The sequence below is a fragment of the Styela clava genome, chromosome 8 (genome assembly GCF_964204865.1).
Source record: "Styela clava chromosome 8, kaStyClav1.hap1.2, whole genome shotgun sequence".
NCBI lineage: Eukaryota > Metazoa > Chordata > Ascidiacea > Stolidobranchia > Styelidae > Styela > Styela clava.
Genome location: NC_135257.1, coordinates 2686669 through 2706014, shown reverse-complemented (window position 1 = coordinate 2706014; position 19346 = coordinate 2686669). Strand labels below are relative to the sequence as shown.

General features: G+C 35.0%; 1 protein-coding gene and 1 pseudogene across 2 annotated transcripts in view; both read left to right on the top strand.

Annotated features, from left to right (window-relative positions):
- LOC120345440 (BCAS3 microtubule associated cell migration factor-like) overlaps window positions 1–19346 on the top strand; it is an 89978-nt gene that overhangs the window by 42758 nt on the left and 27874 nt on the right. For both annotated transcript variants that reach the window (XM_039414893.2, XM_039414892.2), the window contains exons 16-21: window positions 7105–7306; window positions 8228–8381; window positions 13081–13307; window positions 13844–14027; window positions 14758–14996; window positions 15874–15968. In XM_039414893.2, the coding sequence (XP_039270827.2) occupies window positions 7105–7306; window positions 8228–8381; window positions 13081–13307; window positions 13844–14027; window positions 14758–14996; window positions 15874–15968 (1101 nt within the window). The remainder of the gene's footprint in view (window positions 1–7104; window positions 7307–8227; window positions 8382–13080; window positions 13308–13843; window positions 14028–14757; window positions 14997–15873; window positions 15969–19346) is intronic.
- Window positions 1472–4235, top strand: LOC120345442 (guanine nucleotide-binding protein G(i) subunit alpha-3 pseudogene; annotated as a pseudogene).

Below are 19346 nucleotides of genomic sequence, written 5' to 3'. Positions count from 1 at the left end.
GTAGACGAACCGGAAAGGTCTTGTCATACTGATTCACAAGTTCTGGACGTGGAGCCAAGCGCAAGCTGATCTTCTTTCAAATGTGTACAATCTGGTTCCATAAAAACTGAAATAATGGATTATATTCACTATCATTGTATCATTACAACACGAAACTATGTAGGAATGCGATTGATTGATCTATTTTGGCATTTCATTATATTGAAATGATGTCGAAAATGAAGCCCATTAGTATATTACCATGCATTGTAGATCGTAGTAAGCCAGTAAGTTTCTTCTGAACAAGAAATATCTCGAGTCCTTAACAATTTCTGTACTCCCGATTAATCACGTTTTTTTTTTGTAATCTGTTGAGTTTGTAAGGAGCGATTATAATATACCAAACAAGGCAAACAGTGAAAAATGAGTACCGTATAGGGAAATGTTGAAAACACTGTCGGAAATGAATACGATTGTTCCATATTTCTTTGCGTGGTCACATGATGTAAAACTTATGCAACTACATTAATATGTATATATAATGTGTAATGTATAGTCTCAAATAAAATGTTATGTAAATTCATTCACATGTATTGGTCCCGTGGATATCAACTTGTTTCATTCTTCAATACATTTCAAGCATACATAGAATATAAATGGAACTTTTCAAACTCAATTTATATTGGTTCATGTGCAGCCTAACAGTTGTTGTAACTCATAGATGACACACAAGCACTGTATCGTTGTATTGTTGTATAATTCTTGCTCAAACCCACACAGCCTGAGCTGTTCCGGAAAAACAAGACACAAAGCATATAACGCAGTCTCTACACGCCCACTGTCTTTCCGTGTTCTATTTGCTTTGGAATTTTATGTATCTTCCTCCTTTATTTTACGCTTTATTTCTTCGTTAACCATTGTGCCGAAATATTTTTAATTAGCTTACGCGGTTTATTTTCTAAGGCATGTTGGCTGCTTTGTATCTCAAATGTCTATTCTGTGATTATAGCAGCAGTTGCGATTTGTTGCTAGCTGTAGGGTATGGATGGCACTTAGGGAATCTATACCCAGGGATGGAATTTTCAATGTTTATCTGTAAATAATCAATCAACAGGTTTTGAATGGATTTTCTAATCTCTGTAAGAACAGCTATGTATATTCCAATCAGCTCAATTTTATTATACATTACTCTTTATTTAATATTACGATGGCAGATAAACTAGCATTTGTGTGTTATACCAATTTAAGTGGTATTCAGATGACAGAATTATTCTGCGCCTGTTGTAAAACTCTGATAAAAACGATTATTGTGACTTGGGCTGAGTACAAGTAGTAATTACCAATAATAAATGTCATTTATCATTTCGACGCCAAATTTGAAATAATTGTAAACGTGGAGACGATGCCTTTGTAATAGACTAAAATCTGAAATAATTAAACAAGATAAGAAAACTCTTAAAATACACTTGCGATAGGTCATATATCAGTTATCTTTGCCAAATGGAAACATCCTCGCAAATCTCAATTTATTTGTTTGGTCTTTATTTGGTATATACTTGTTTGTTACCATACTAAAATAAGAAATATCAACGATTGCCCAAATTTGACCTTTTACGATATAAATTGTACATCGTGACAAAGGACGAGACTACATTTTTGTCTAGATCTATTTTCGTTTTCAGACATGATTGATTTTTATTTGGTTATAAAAAAGTCATTTTAGCCAATTTCCTGTAAATCGTATTGGGATTTAGACAATAAAATAGTTTGATAACAGAAATATTAGAATATATAATTCCTCTATACAGAATAGTAAGCAAAGTTCAGTTGTTGTTATGTTTGCTTTGCTGTATGATGGATATTTTTTCTTTGGAAATTTCATTTGCGCATCTAGAAAAGTTGACGAAAATGAGCAAATTTAGAATTTTAAATGTCGATTAATGCGGCTATATTGTCATATCAACGAAAACTAGTGGATATGAATAAAAATCAAATTTCTTGCTGCTGTGAAATGTTAAAAATCACGATAAAAAATATATCATTATATGTGATATTCTAATTTATGTCATTCGCAGATTCATAATTCAAAAAATCATGACATCGGACGAGAGGTAACAAGTAATACACTTTCCGCCTCAATAAAGATAAATTAATTGTAAATCGTAACAGAGAATCGGATTTTATTTACTCTTTTATTGATCAACAGAAGTAATTTTGATCAATATTCTTCAGTGGGTGGTATATACCTTATTTAGTAAAACTTCAGATGGGTGTACTGGGGTGTATTCAGGCAAAGTCAGATGACGATAGAGAAGCGGAGGAACAATCCAAAAAGATAGATAAGAAGATTCGCGAAGAGGCCGCTTCATCGAACAAACGAGTGAGATTGCTCCTGCTTGGAGCGGGAGAGTCGGGAAAGAGTACAATAGCCAAGCAATTGAGGATTCTTCATCAGAGTGGATTTTCAGAAGAAGAACGGAGACAATATAAATGCGTCGTCCACAGCAACACTCTCCAGTCTATCCATGCTATATTGCATGCTATGGATGGTTTAAAAATACCATACGAAAGTGAGGAACGAGTTGCAGATGCTGAAAAAGTGTTTCAAGTTTCTCCCAAAATAAAGGATTCTTATATTTCAGTTGAACTGGGGAAAGTAATTAAACGACTGTGGGAAGATTCAGGAGTGCAAACTTGTTACGGTAGATCTCGCGAATATCAACTTAACGATTCAGCCAAGTATTATCTGGATGAAATTGATAGATTGGCCGATGAGTATTATGTTCCATCTGAGCAGGATGTTCTACGTAGCCGGGTTATAACAACTGGAATAATTGAAACTACTTTTCAATATAAAGGTTTGGACTTCACTCTCATCGACGTCGGTGGACAACGCACAGAACGTAAAAAATGGATGCATTGCTTCGAAGACGTAACGGCAATTGTATTCTGCGTCGCTATGTCAGCGTACGATCAGGTTTTAGCAGAAGATCAAGAGACCAATCGAATGCGGGAGAGCTTGAAACTATTCGATTCAATCTGCAACAACAAATTTTTTGTCAACACTGCTATCATACTTTTTCTGAATAAAAAAGATCTATTTGAAGAAAAAGTCGAGAAATCTCCTATCAGTGATTATTTCGAGGAATACAAGGGAAAAAATACATATGAAGAAGCGTCTGTTTTCATCAGACGTCAGTTCGAAGATATCAATAACGACAAGAAGAATCGTGAGATATACACTCATTTTACTTGTGCAACAGACACTGATAATGTCCGCTTTGTTTTTGACGTCGTTTCTGATGTGATAGCCTCAAAGATTATAGATTCCATATTTGGACCTAACTGAAATATATCTCAACACTTAGATAACACCAATATCAGAATACCTGATGTGTATTTCGCCGTTCGATGGAAAGTCTGTAGTTATTTGCAATTATATACCCTGTGTGAGCTGAAGTTAAGCTCAAGTGATGGAACTTAAATTTGTTGTACCTTTTTGCGTCTTTGCAAGTATATGAAAAGAAGAGATTATGCACAAAGGGAAAAAAACTGCTGACACTGATCAATATATTCACCAATGCTTTTTTACATGTCAATTTTATTGTTTTATCATCCTTACATGAAAATGTCTTCAGTTGTTCATTTGTCCTTTTTTCACCAGGCTATGTATTTAACACGTTACAAAATTTCTCCTATTCCTATTGTGTGACACTGTATGTTTTAATTGCTATGCAATGAATTCTTTCCCAACAAACACCCTGCATATACCAGTTTCTCTGTTGAACGGAAAAGATGTAGATCGGTGTATATCGTAAGCTCGCTATGCGTGTGGAATATGCTTCACGATAAATACAATTAATAAATTCAAGGTTTTTATTGGGACTCTTATCATGGTTTGAAATGGGAACTTACTTTTGGGAAATATCGTGATAAAATATGATTCAATTAGAACCCATTGTCAATACCTGCTGTATCAATATTTTGCTGACAATAAGTATAATTTGTTATCCCAAAATTTGTACAGTGTGCCATTAAAAGTTGGCGGTTTCGTAGAATATCATTAATGGCAATTTCCTGCTTTTTTGCAATCATATAATGGTTAATGATATTGCTACCTTTTGGATTAAAAAGAACTATTGGTTGAATTTTCAAAATTTTCGATGGACGTTGTCGTAATGTTCTGCATGCGAGATCTGTTTTCTTTGTTTTATATTAACCCGTGAATGATATTTCATTAAAAAATTTAATGGTTATGCCAGGTTATTATTTCCTCAATAATACAGAATTCAAGGAAGTTGGGCGAACCAGTCATTCAGTAACTTATCGTGTTGCGTCAGCTTCTCATTATTTGTGTTATTGCTTCATTTTATTGAGGTCATTTCTTAATATTTCAATAATTGGAGGAAAGGTTATCATTGGTTATATAAGATTCAGTCGATAAGTTACCCTATGGAAATTATGAGAATATAAAATTATGTTATCATTGCCTTACATATTATCGATATGATAAGTTTGTCGATCTTGTGCTATGAATGTAGGATTCACGAATTCGAAAGAGAGTTCATAAATATGATTGTTTTGAGACAAGTTCAACTCTTGCAAAATCTTTACCATTGCCGAAATGTGATTGCCTTATTAAAAATCATAAGCGTTTCATTGATCTGAACTTTTTTCTTTCGTTCTCTGCAAATAGGTTATGCTTCGTTTACAATTTGCCGTCCGTACAAATTGGAAGTTCCCATTTGTTCACGGAATTTCCACATGAAATCCCTCCCTCGAAGCGGTTTTCAATCGATATTTACTGATATCCCTATTATATCACGCCTATGATTAGTTCTTGCGTCCCAGTAGTCGCTTGCTGCTTTCATCAGTACTCTTCTCAATTAAAGTTGAGGGCTAGAGGCAATTTGTGAAAAACATGCCCATCGAGGCTCACGAAGTCCAACGCTGCTGACATGTAATCATGACTTTAATAATGGATTGTGTCACGTTCATAAAATAAACTAGATGATGTTAATAATGGATAAAGATGATTAATGCATGTAAATCTGTAGCCGACACTAGGAAATGGCGTCACAATGGCCCGTGATCACTTCTTCATATGCCTGTTGGTTGGTCCATATTTCTATTGTATAACACAACTACTCTTGACACTTCGGTAATCATTGTTGCTATGACTTCAATGTTCGTATTACACGAAAATTGTGTTGAAAATTGTGTAATCTTGGAAAGGTAGCAGAATACAGTTGAAATGCGAGCATTCGAAATTTGATACAGTACATTCTCTGTCCTCTAATGATAGTTTGATGTAATTGCTGGATTGCTGAATTGCAGAATTTGGACGATGCGCATTTTCTCAAGACTTGAATTTATTAAATTCCATTAATAAAGTAACTTGTTATCAATCGGCCATTTCATAACGCTGTCGCGTATCGTGGGTTTATTTAATTCAACGTGCTTTGAATCCATCAACATTTCCATGGATAAGTAATGGAGGTTTTACGGAAAATCGACATACAATGAGGATGCTCGAAATGACTCAAAGTTCAAATTATGGACGAAGGCTTTGTGATACTAAATTTGGGTAATTGCTGTGGAGACTCAGTGTAGAGTATACAAATCCCAGTATTGTGTAATCATGTGATCATGTTTCCTTGCATGTATTATTTTAAATGCTCACTTTGAAAGACTCGGAAATGTGTCATCCATGAAAGAGTAAAGAATACCGTTGTGAGCGTAATCAAATAATGCCCATGCTAATGCTGCTATTATATATTGCATAAATGTAGAAGAAAGCAGCAGTCATCGTAAAAACAGATACCCGCTTTCGAAATTAGATATTTTACCCAAAATTTCAATTCACGTACGCTATCTATTGTATTTTTATACATTGGTGCACGAAGTGCTAAAATGGAAATGTTCCAAATTAATTGTCTCGCCATTTCTATAGCGAGTAACTTATGAACTAAAATAACTATGGATACGCCCACACTGACATAAGGCACAAAATGAACCAAGACTAAACTACTTTATATTTGCATTTTAATATTCTATTGATACAAACATGTGCAATGAACGGGCTGATGTCTTTGGCTCGAAAACATTTGACTACACAACTCGCATAAAATCCATTCTGGCAAAATCCATTATGGCAAAACTACATCAGTGAAAATGTCTTCCCGCATGTTCTCACAAATTATCATCTTGAAAATCAGTTATTTCGCAACAAACTGGGTCTTACTGAACATTTTAATTTTCTATAAATAACTGCTTGTGTGGAGATTTGTTGGGGATTAAAGTGAAAGTCAGTGACTGTATAAAACAAGTATGGAGAAACACGAAGTTTATTTAATAATGAATGCACTTTCTCCTTTTAATCAGCATGCTAACACATTAAAGTTCATGTGATGATTCTAAACAGAAAGTTATTTTTTGTGTACTCAACACACATATGAATAGATAACAATGTTTGTATATTGGGCTATTTAAATCAATTTGTACTGATGCTCAATATACCAATATAAAATAAAACATGAGAAAAGATGAAGAATTTTTGTTTAGGAGAATATATAAATTGAAGTACAAATGTAATACATATCGCATGCGTACTTATTGTACCATGAACCATGAAATATTACAAATCACATGCAACTTTAATGCAAAGATCAATATGTCTGGCCAGATTTGCGATCATATTTTTAAAAAAAATTTTCTACAGTCGAATTTCAACCAAATTCATGTTTACCCAACTGAAGCCGGAATCGGCTGAAGTACTGCTCGAACCATACCCCAACCACCTCCTGAACCACCACCTTGAGGGCTCTGACATACAATTGTAAAAAATCCATTTAACAATATTTATTCAAAAAAACAAAGCTTTAAATATTGTACTATTTTAAATCACAAAAGATACTGCGATTCTGCAAATAAAAATATTAGATGTTTCAAACTGCTCAATTATTAAACACACACATTCTGAATACACGACAGGAACAAGTGTGAACCTTATATGTCTAGGGTTCAGGCGGTGTTCTTGCTGAATCGTACAACCATTCTAGTTTCACACCGAAACCAAGTGCATTAAAATTTCATTATTTTCATTATGTCTTTTCTTCAACGCAGCTGGAAACCACGACAATGCCTTGAGGCGGGCACAGATGACGTCATCGTCTAAAGGAGGGCAATGTCTCCTGATTTTCAATTCCGGTGGATACATGACTGAATATCATCTGGAACCTCGACCCCAGACCGGGTTGTCAAAAATATCAGATGATTCTCCTATTGAGTTGGTTTTCACCCCCCGATATCAGTGGCCGTTACAAAGGTACATGAAAGGATTTTTGCATCACTTATGCCGTATTGAATATGTTTGAAAATTTTTTAAATGCTTATGTTTCCTATGCTTATGCTTAAGTATAGAACTCATGTCTAAGTTGGATAGCTCACTGGGGATCTTGTTTTAAGTTACCCTATATAAAAAGGCGGCTATCTACAACTGCTATAAAGCGCTAACAGTGTGACGGACTTCACTTCGATGATTACTGCGCTCGGGGTGATAACAGCCCCGGGTCAAAGTGTATTGTGTGAACTGTCTACCACTTTCAGTTCATTCGCCTGAAGTTATCACTTGGCAGATCTAATAGTTTGTCTGACCCTACAAATTGATAATAATATTAATATTAATATATTTCCACGCGTCAATCTTAATGCGATATGAAAATTTCTCCCTATTACGTTCATTAAAGTAAATTCAGACGCAATACGTCGCCAAAAATATAGCCTACTACTACCCATTACTTACCCGTTTTAGCACCAGATATGATTTGACTTGCGTTTGACGTCATACTATCTCGTTCTAACGTAGCTTACTAACGCCAGCACGAATTACGAAGATATTCACAAAACGAAAATTGTTCTCTTGTGATTTACTGCACTTATGCCTTGCATTGTTGAGAAAATATCAGTGCGTATATTGTATAATTTAGTAAATTTACCATGAATTCTCTAACAATTGCAGCTGCTTAAAGCCTGATATACGCCCAAGTACTGAAAATTGCCTTTAGCTCCTGGAGATCTAAAACAAGTAAATTGTAATTGAAATTTTTTTACTGCCAGACATACATTTGTACGAATTCTTCTTTCCGGGGCACTCTTTTAACATTTTTTTAGGTCCATAATGAACGAAATACATTAAAATGATGATCATTTTGCAATTTTCTTAAGATTTAACCTTGTTTCTTTATAGAATATTGTCTTGGAACGAGGTAAATCTCCCTTTGTCTCCGACTAACGCATTGTTGGAAGTAGATAACAAACGACGACTTCGCATCAAGACAATGCAAGAAATATCTACATCGTCTTCTTCGTCACTGTCTCTAAACGGATCGGAATCTTTAGAGGTATTTTAATGATCCAGTCATGATTCATTGTGTATTTTGAAGTTCAAATAATAATGTCAGTTTTTCATAATACAAGTATTGCAAGGATAGAAAATCTGATTAAACGGCTCAAATGATATGGTTATCAGTTCGTGATAATTTATATCTTTTTATTTTTTACATTCAGGGATGGGCAAATTTGAATCATTATGTATTTCGAATACATTCTAACATAATCTTTTCGAATATGTGATATCGACCATATTCCGGTATGGTTCGGTTCCACAAGAGAAATTCACCAAGACGGTTGTAAATTCGTAGAAATTACATTCGGCTATGCAATGCAAAATAATTGAGATAAGCGTTGTTTTAATTCGTATTCTCCATTATATCTTGTCTGAAGTTTACTAATATTCTGTCTATCATAAAATAATAAATGCTCAAATAGACTTTTGAATGAGAATATTCGATTTAATTTCGACATTCCTGGTTACATTGCTGCCAATTAATGTTTCATAATAATGTTTGCCTCATTTCATTACCATACTCACACAACACAAAACACAAAAAAAATCCATTAGCAGCCGATTCACATTAAAATTTTAGAAATTTCGTCGATTTTTTTGACTGGATTTAAATTACGAATTATTGGTTTGTGAATATTGTTTTGATTACTCCGTTAGTCAAATAGGAAATTTATTCTTTGAATGTCTTCAAAGTGCGCCACCAACGATTTTGAGCGAATCTCAGTCGGAACTTTATGAATTTGTAGTAATTTTGATTTGGCATATATCCTGCGGTAATGGCCTTAGATTCCTAAACGACCACGCCAACATGGCTATGCCGCTAATTCGCCAATCTAGTCCATATTTTCTAAATCTAAACCATTATCAGTATTTCATTGTCACGGGTCAACATACCGTCAAGACGATCGATGAATTTTCAGTCATAAGGAATGTTTTGTGTTTCATTTTAGCATTGCGATTGTCTGTGGACCTTACACTTAGTCGTATTACTTTTATCAATCGGGTTCACGTCGTGTGTAGATAATCTCTTTAAAAATGCGGAAGTGGCAATAGTATGAACCTACTCTGAGCAACGTCGCGTACGTCATGCGTTAACTGATCGTTTTAAATCTACCATTGACGCATGGTAAACGCACGTGAACCCGTTTCCACGTTCGGATAACGTGGTATTTACGGCATGGTTTACGCTATCCTGTGCGTAAATTTAATCCCACACTACGTTGGTTGCCTTTGTAACACTATTCCATCATATTTTCGTCGTATGTCAATAGGATACAAAAAAATCTTTGTATCATACAGTGATGCAATTGGTAGGAAGCAAACGATATGGTCGCTATTCTCACTGTTTGTTTATCTTCTCCATTTCTTCTGTATTATTTCCATATTTGTAAAATTGAAGTCCCGTACCAACAAATTTGTTATATTGATGCTTTTATATTAACGTTGAATTGTGAGATAAATGGTGTGACTTTGACACCCCAAAATACCTGCAAGTAATCAGTAGTTTATTTCACATTGTACATACAGAATAAGGAAAGATAAAAATAAATGCATTTCAGTGTGAAGGGAGACGCGATAAACCAGTAATGGTTATTCAGCAGGGTCGCCTAGATTCCACCCATCACCTACTGTATATACTGAAACTAAATGACTTGTATGTATTCAGCGTTTCGAAAGATCTGACCTCACACGTTGAAATCAATTGATACTTATATTTATACAACACACATCTTCATTATTGCAATTAAATTTCCTTGTTATATCGATGCTATTGGATATTTCAATATCCCACCTGGTTATAGTTACATAACAGATAGTCGACCCATCGTTGCCACGTTAGTCATGAGCCATTTCAATGGTGTTAAAATCATTGATCAAGTTTGCAAGTGCTGTTTTAAGCCTTCGTGTTTGAAATTATATTCCTCTGATTGAAAAGAAAGATTCACTCGAAGAACACTATATTATGTTGGACAATATAAGTTGGTTGCTAATCCAAACTCAAAACTATGGCTGATATTGTGTGTTGTTCTCATTTTCTGTTTTGGTAAATATCCAATTCCCCCCATCATTGTGTATTGAACATTCGCAAATCAATAAAAACGGGAATCTTATTTATTTAGATTTAAAAACATCTAAATAAACGCTAGAATTTCCGCTTATCCGCAAACGGCACAAATTTGCCAATTTGGAAAACTTTGAAAAAAAGTTTTAAAATAATTTTGTTTTGGAGTGGCAGAACTTGTGATGGTTAGTTTCCTCGTTCTGGCAAGCTTTCAATCTTGTCCCTCACATGTGTATGTTGTGCGGCGGCTGCTTTTAGTAAGGCTAAACTATAATTGTAATTTTGCAGTCAACTAAGGTACTCGTGTTTATTGATTGTTCTGTACGGAATTTTGTAGTAAATATTATGCAAAAATTATTGGATTATTAATAATCAGTCGGAGTTGATCGATATTCTTGACTTGGCCCGACATTTGAATGTCTGTCCGACATTTTTTCGTGGTATAGTGTTATTAAAATTTACACATCCTGCTAAACCTTTTTATAAATCCCAAATCTATATTTAGCCCAGGATGAGCTTATTTCTCTGAGTAACAGCCACTGGTGGGTGGAGCACGCTTAACTAAAATGTAAGCGTAAAACAAAATTTCGGTGTGGTTGATGGCTGGAGACCCATTGTATCCCACTAGAATCGCATGGAGATTTACCATGATTTCTATTCACAACCATTCTGCTGTTGAAAGATGGAAGATGAATATTTATATGCAACATACCTAAAGTCTATAGTAAATGGTATTTCAGGTACCTTTAATATTATTTGCATTGGGACGTGGCACTACCTGGAAGCAAATCTGACCTCAATTTACCGACCACCTTTTCCAAAGTGTATTTTGAAGTTGTATTCATGTAAATTGGTTTACCTTACCACAATTTTATCAATACATATTGACATATTATATAATAAAGTTTTCCTTGTGTTTCTCAAGTATCAGCTCACTACTATTAATCTATTATCAAAGTATATTTGGCCGTCGTTCCTAGAACTTACTTTTTCTGTCTAATTTGCATAAATCCCTTTTATTAAATTAGCAAAGAGGCTGCTTGATACTTCACGGCATTTCTAAAACTGTGTAATAACTTCAACCAAACGTGTTTCTGGCTATTTTCCTTGTGTTTTATACAGCTCATGCCTGGTATAAGGTCGTACTGAACAGAGCAGATACTGAAATTACCAGATCAATCAAACCTCAAAAGTTGCCAAAATTAGTCAATGTTTTCTCGGCAATTTAACGGTGTTTTATGCTAAGCTGGATCATGCGTTTTAAAGTATTTTCACTGTTCCGTGTAAGGTCCACGCATTGCCGAGGATGATGTAAAAACACTAGTTTATTCTAAGTACGTGCGTGATATTTGAAGTATTACTCAATACAACTTTTAATAAATTTGATCAATAAAACAAGTTCGCCCGACATAAACTTCTTAAAATACTTCTTCGACCTCGTCTCGTGATCGCTAGGCCTTTGTGATAAACTTGCCCTAATCAATGAACTGGATTATAGCGGTTGACCGTTATCTGACTATGTACCGGTGTGTATGTATGTGGTACGGTATATCGGATTTCCATGAATATAACCTATCGTTTATAACGTACAAAACTTTTACGATAAGTAGTTTTATATTTTCACTAACATTCGAAATTCATTTTTACCGCTTTCAATTAACAAACGTCCCTCTATCGTGTATATTTTTTTGCCAACTATTTAGAAATTTATTCACAATCTGTAGGTAATTTTTCCATACCTGCAAAACTTAATGTGTTTACTAATTGTAAACTAATCATTGTTAGGCTCACGTATTAGCCAGGTGCACTCGAGCAATTCTACTGCGATGTTAAATTTACTGGTGTGCAATTTCGGGCTTTCAAGTACATTTTAATTTGGCGTTGTGTTCTAGGCTTATTCATTTAACTTGTTCACTTGAATAGTTCATCGCTTAATTCTGAAAATGACGTTTTTTAAATTGCTTGACTTCAAATGTTATTTTGCTGCGACCGAGACAGCGTTACGTTGAAACGGCCGTTATGATTATTTGAATTATAAAATATTAATGTATAAACATATAATTATAAAACTGAAATTAGTGAGTTTCAAATTGTAGAGCGCAAGTTAAACTGTAAATACGATGAACTAGGGTTGTTGGCAACTATATATTTATGCCCCCGATATAACTTAGTCTGTGCGGATCGTTTTAAATGTCGTGCCGCCCTTGTTCCTATTGTATGAATCCCACGTCCAATGAACACTCTAACCTTCTGCCAAAGTATTATAGCTATCTTAATTAACTCAAAACAGATAAATGTCAGTTCATATGATTACTTTAACCATTTGTCCTGCAATATATATCTACCCCGACTCAGAACGGTGGGAGAAGTACGACAAGTTAGAGGCATGTATGGGTCAAGTGTGACATGTGTTGCAAACGGGCACAAGTGTGTGAAATGGGACAAGTGGGACGAAATTTATCTATTCGCACACGAAGCGAAAACACCTTTCGCAGTACAGATTACTCATCAAAATCGTCGTTTGCTCGACTAGATCTTTATAGGAACCATCGAACTTCTATCAAAATGCTCATATCGTCCACTTGTGTTTAATAATCACTCATGTCTATTTAACTTTTCTCATTTTGTACAGAACCTCAGAAACGATCTAAAACAAGAATTAGGAGGCCATACACACCAGGGAGATTTTTCTCAACCAAAAACCCGACAGCCCACGTCAAGAAATATCCCTTACAATTCAACGATGACGAACAACCACCAATATCCTGGGATGGCGGTGCAGAATTTAAATAGCAAAACGAACAAGTCCAAAAACAATTATAGATCTCTGGATCGCATCATTCCAACGGAACAACATTCGTAAGATTCTGTAGAGTATTCACTGTAAATCCGTGGTAAATCGTATAATTCGGGGATGGGCTGTACAGTCGGGCATGGGCTGTAGAACGATGGCGCGTTCCATCTATTGTTCAAGGTCGGCAAAGGATATTCTGTGTCCGTAAATATTTTATACACTAATATTATATTGATATTGTGCAAGTTGTCTACTGACATTAAGAAAACATGTGACAGAGCTAAAATTAGATTTCATTTTTTGAAAACGTGAACCTTCAAATCCTTCTTGATATCTTTCGCAACAGCATCCGAGAAAGACATAAGACTGTCTTTAATTAAGAATTTGATTTTTTACAATGTGGAATAGCTCATCCAATTTATTATAGCCTTGTCGAAGTGGGGGAGTCCCGAGATTTACAACCTGCTACCCAAACTGTGTCTATAATTATGTATTACAATAATATTACGGGATTATTGGGAAACGCCGAATTAGGCTTTTTGCCGTTTTTGTAGTTCTTTTCAAGGACTTTTATTTAACAAGTGTACCCATTGTTACACAGCGATCAAGACCTTTTTGAAAACCACAGTCTATCGTCTCCTCGGGGATCGACGGAACGGCTAAACGGCCAATTAATTCACAATCATCATGATAAAGAAACGTCAGATAATCATCGACCTTCATCCGCTGAATCTGGAAAATCAAACGCCAGTTATAACTCTGATTATGACGAATGGTTGGCACAGGTACGTCGGTAACAATGTACTTTAACTTCACACTATGTATTGGTTTAAAAAATTGTACTAAATAGCGTTCGCTTTCTGCATCTATGTCAAATATTATTTTTTAATTATACGTTTTCACGGCTCTGAGTTCACTAACTACGTAAAGAGGTACTATTTTTCAAATACCGAAATATTAAAAATACGGCATTGCCCGCCTAAATTATAACTTCGTGGACGAGTTAGGGTCATGGAATTTGAACCCCAGGTCCTGCAACGCCAACATTGTTCGGTCCAGCGCTCCAATTCCGGGTCACCGTGCCCACATTCTCCAAATTCCTAATATTTTGAAACAGAATCAAATAAATTTACTTTTAAAAGAGAAACTTATGAAGGAAGAGTTCAAATTCCACCAGGATTATTTTAAGTTCAAGCAATGAATGCCAACGGCGGGTATTGTTTATGGTGGTCAGTTATAAATACATACATTTTGTAAAGACGGAAGTTATGAGTAATATATACTGCATAGATGATTCGTTATCAGTAGGCAACTCTAAGGTGGATGGACGTGGGCTCACTGCTGTCAAAATCTAGCACGAATACAGGAAATACATTATCCGTTTCTAACAATGCTCGGAGATATACATCCACGTTTAGCACTCTACACGATGAAAATTTAACCTATATCAAGGACAATCATAGAATGTATATTATTAGGAAAATATTCAGACTTTTTTCCACCAACTTTGTTTAGGTTGAGATGATTACACACGAAGGTCCTGCTAGACGACTATGGATGGGACCACAGTTTTGTTTCAAGATTCGTCAATCAACCGGTTGTACGAAGCTTCTCTCTTCGGGATCCAGTGCGCTAATCTCTGACCGTACATCAATACCGATTTCCGGTTCACCACCCGGAAACGGGGAGGGATATTCGGTCGGGAATCACGCCGATGCTTATTTGGATGATGATATAGATTTGCAGTCACTCAAGTGGGTTTGTCGTGGATTGGTTATTTTCTGTTAAAATTATTGTTCAAGTGTTTCTGATATTCGTTTTATTCCCAATATTTATATAAAATAATTAGGGAAGTGGAACTTGAATTGAATAGAACCATTAAAATAAAACGAAGTATTAATTGAAATCCATGCCTTTAATGGGCAACGTCTGTTATTTATCTTTTACTGCAAAATGCCATATTTGCCATACTTTAAGTTTGATAGTTGAATGGTTTATTATGACTCTTTAATCAGTCTTGAATAGAAATAATACTTGTGTTCAAGCGTAATTGAAGGAATCTGGTATCATCATTGAAATGTGCAATGCTTTGTCAATAATCTACGTTTTATGCAATCGATTCTCTCTTCATGTGGAATCTCGCTATTTAGAGAGTATTCCATATCCTTCTATAATTTCAATGTATGTAATGTCTCCCTCTTGAATTTCGATTCCATATTTATTATTCAAACAAACTAGCTACATGTGTGTTCATATGTATGTACTTGTGGTAAGCCTAAATAAAACCTTGTTACGTGGTGATTTTGATGTAAAATATATTAACCAGGCCATCACATCAATGTTGACTTATATGAATAACTTCCCATTTCTTGGTATATCGTTTTTTCCCCAAAATATACAGCGCTCAGGCTTATTTCGAATGCAACTAATACCTATCACATTTCTCCCGCGGCTGCAAAATTCAGATGGTTAATTTCTGGTTATCTCTATCTCTTTATAGAGTTTTCCTGAATTTGGCGCCAAATTCACCACCATTGCACCTATTTGTCGAGTAATTGATTTATATTACCCCACCCACTCCCAAAAATCGTTACATTACACCCTATGAGTAAAAGTTGTTACTTTTTTCAGGATCCAGACAAACAGATCAGATCCGATGCCCACACCTAAATCGGGACCGATGCACCGATATGGACCAAGTTCTGTAACAATTGAAGCTGGATCTGGTATGATATTTTATGATTTTAAAATTAGGTATTCATATTTATGTGTATATACGTGTATTTGTATTTGAAGATTCCCTATAGTATACATTGCGCTTATATTCGACCAACTTGTAAATTATTAACCTTGCATATTTAATAGAAATCTTCACAAATATTTTTATACAGAATTCGAAATTAATGTTGTTCGAAAACTATTACGGTAAATTAATAATTCATATAATGGTAAGTAATGTTTTTTTTGTATTGAAATTTTGCAGTATTGGTACTTGCAGGATAATGGTAATTTGTGACACCGCTTGCGTTTGCGTGGAATTGAGTATTTAGCTTTTCCTATGCTGCTTTTACGCTGGTCAATCCGTATGTATATAATGCAAGAAAGCTGTACCAAGTGTGAAGACAACTATTCAAGTGACATACAACACAAGTATTTTTCTGTATCTTTCCGTCTGTCAAAGCTCAGATGTGCAACCAGACATTATTGGTTCTCAAACTCTCATGATCCGTGCTACCTTTCAAAAAAACTCAACACTTGTGGTGGCTCCTGCTTACCTATAAAAATACTAAGTTTTGCTTTGAACACGCCTCCAGTGGTTCTTTTACATGCCATGTATAATGATATGAGAGGCAACAAACGAAAACATGATAAATGCATTATAGTCAAGGAATTAAACAAATCAGTGAATTTACTTTGATAAGGGGAAGATTTTGTAACCAACAATTTAAAATTCATCTTGGCATTGCTTCTCACGGGATCAATTTAGAATATTCAATTCAAAGTCGAAATGTCTTGTAAATACAAACTATACGGAAACGAATACGTATGGTTATCTTCTTTAGGCATAGCATATCTGGTAGGGCGAAAACTATTTTGTGTTACAAGTAAATCTGTTTTTGTGTCCTCGCAGATATGAAACTAACATAACGCATACTCCGTTGTCAGCAAAGTCACAATTTTGTGTTCACGCGTGAGAGAAAAGATGAATAATTTATCTCTCGTCACACAAAAAGATATATTTTCCTTTCCTATCTGCTTTGTGTACTGTAATGTGATCTAGATCGTGATGCTATATTTAGCTGCAATTGATCTGAATAACAGGATAATCTGAGTGGTGGTGTCTGTATTGGATCAGGTTTGCGTAATCGGCACGGGGAGTTCAGAATTGGCCAGCTTGGCGCGCATTAAAAATATGAAGTTACTCCGTTTCCCACTAGCACATCGATCTGACCTATTCAAAAAATCGCAAACCAGACATTAATTCGAACCTCGGTGGCGCGATGTATATATGGCCACATCTATCTCGGTATCTTTCTGCATTTTATTCATAATCCAAAGTTGTTTATATTTATATCATTAATGCGTAGCAATACAAGCCAAATACCCGAATTTGTCGATTTTGTTTCCCGAAAGGATCTGAAATAAGATGCACTACCGCCATCTAGAGGATTTCTTGCTTCCAAGCTTGTAATAACAGACACAAACGTGAAGCCTAGTTCTACTGAGCTTATGTCTGATACCACCAGATACCTTAACCCGGGATTGGGGGGTTGTTGAAATCATATTGGCTCCGGCTCCATATGCATTGATATATTTTGATATAACCATCATGAAACATCAATCCAAATGCTGTTTCGCAGCGGTGGGATTAAAACTACGATAAATGGGTTTCAAATCCTAAAATATTCAAACTTTTAATTTATACAAATTTAATTTAAAACCTTAAATTAGTATTAGATAATAAAAATTCAAAAACCTTCATAAAATGAAAGGATAGATTTTATAATTTTTAAGGAATATAAAAGAATCATAAACGTGAAAAAATAATTATCTATATGATTAGAAAGCCTCTAAAATTTCTGGTATTTTAGCTCCGAATCCCCAACCCTGACCTTCACAATGGATATTTTGGAAATACCAATTTGTTGAACTAATTGCACCAATCATAAATATTTAAAAGCAATTTTCGATTTATCCCACTAATACCCAAATGTACAAGTGAATATATTTCATGTGACTCATATAGCAAATAATTGGATTAACTTTCGAGTTATTATTTTTCATTCATTTCAAATTACCAACTTTCCCATTCTTCTATAACACAAACTGATGAGTATATTAGTTAGAGGTATGGTATATCACAACGATGTGCCCTTTTTTGATTTTATCTTTTTGTGGGAAATCCAATGTTTTGATTTGGGAATATGGTGAAATGCTCTTAAGAAATATGTTCTAGAATTGGTCATTTTATTAATTGTGTTTCATCTTCCGATTCGCTTGAAATTTTTTTGTAATTTTTGATTTACGTCATACGTTAGCTCAAGAATATCGATAATCTGAATATATAGGCGATTTGCCAATTTGCTAAAATGCCATTGAGACTATTTGTCTACACCAGATTATTTTCTGACATGTTTTAATTACAAAGAAAATTAAGCTTAATATAATTGAGCGAGAGCGAAATGTCGTCCAAGAATTTGGAGGACCAAATGCAGTCAGAGACCGAAGACTTATCGATCGAAAGCTAGGTGATCCCCCAAAACAGCGCTCTTACTCCATAGTGACACCTTGTGTCCCATCATTAATTGATTAATAACTCGCTAATTATACGACATAATTCGCCCAAAATCAATAGGCTTCTGGTCCGAGATAAGATGAATGCACATGCAAAATCTGGAGCAGATTCAATTTCGCTTTCGTGAGATATGCATCTAACAGACAAACAGACATACAGACAGACAGACGAATACCTATCAACATACTTACCGATTAAAATCGATAAGTAATAACTCCGTGAGCCGTGACCAAATTGAGAGAATAGAAATATATATATAAGCTATGCATTTTTACTCGCCTATCCAGGGGGCCATCCATTACAAAGTTAGTGGTGATATTTGGTGCCTCTTTAGCGCCTCGCGTGTCTACGTCACATTGTTCACAGTTCCATACTGAAGCTTAATATGTAATAGGATAACACATCAAAATGGTTGTGTGTTCCATATTTTTGTTTCTTTATAAAATTTACAAAGTTTTAGTCAGAACTCGAATTCTTTCTGTAATTTTGTAATTTTGTGTTTGTGTGTTTTTAAGTCACGGTTGCTTGAACAAAATCTGATAAGGATTTAGGGATGTGTCGAAACAAATGAACCAAACCGCAGAACAATTATCGGCATTGTTAGAAATGTTACTTTGTATTAGTATTATCTCTTTTTTTGTATTAGTACTTCCGCACTACTCTGCCACGTGTGATTCATTAGTAATTCCAACTTATCACGTTCAATTTAGGCACATCCGAGGCAGAGCTTAATACTAACTTTTTCCACTTAATGGCGGGTAAACGGGTCGAGTGCAGTGTGAATCTCTGGAGCCACAAATCACACCAT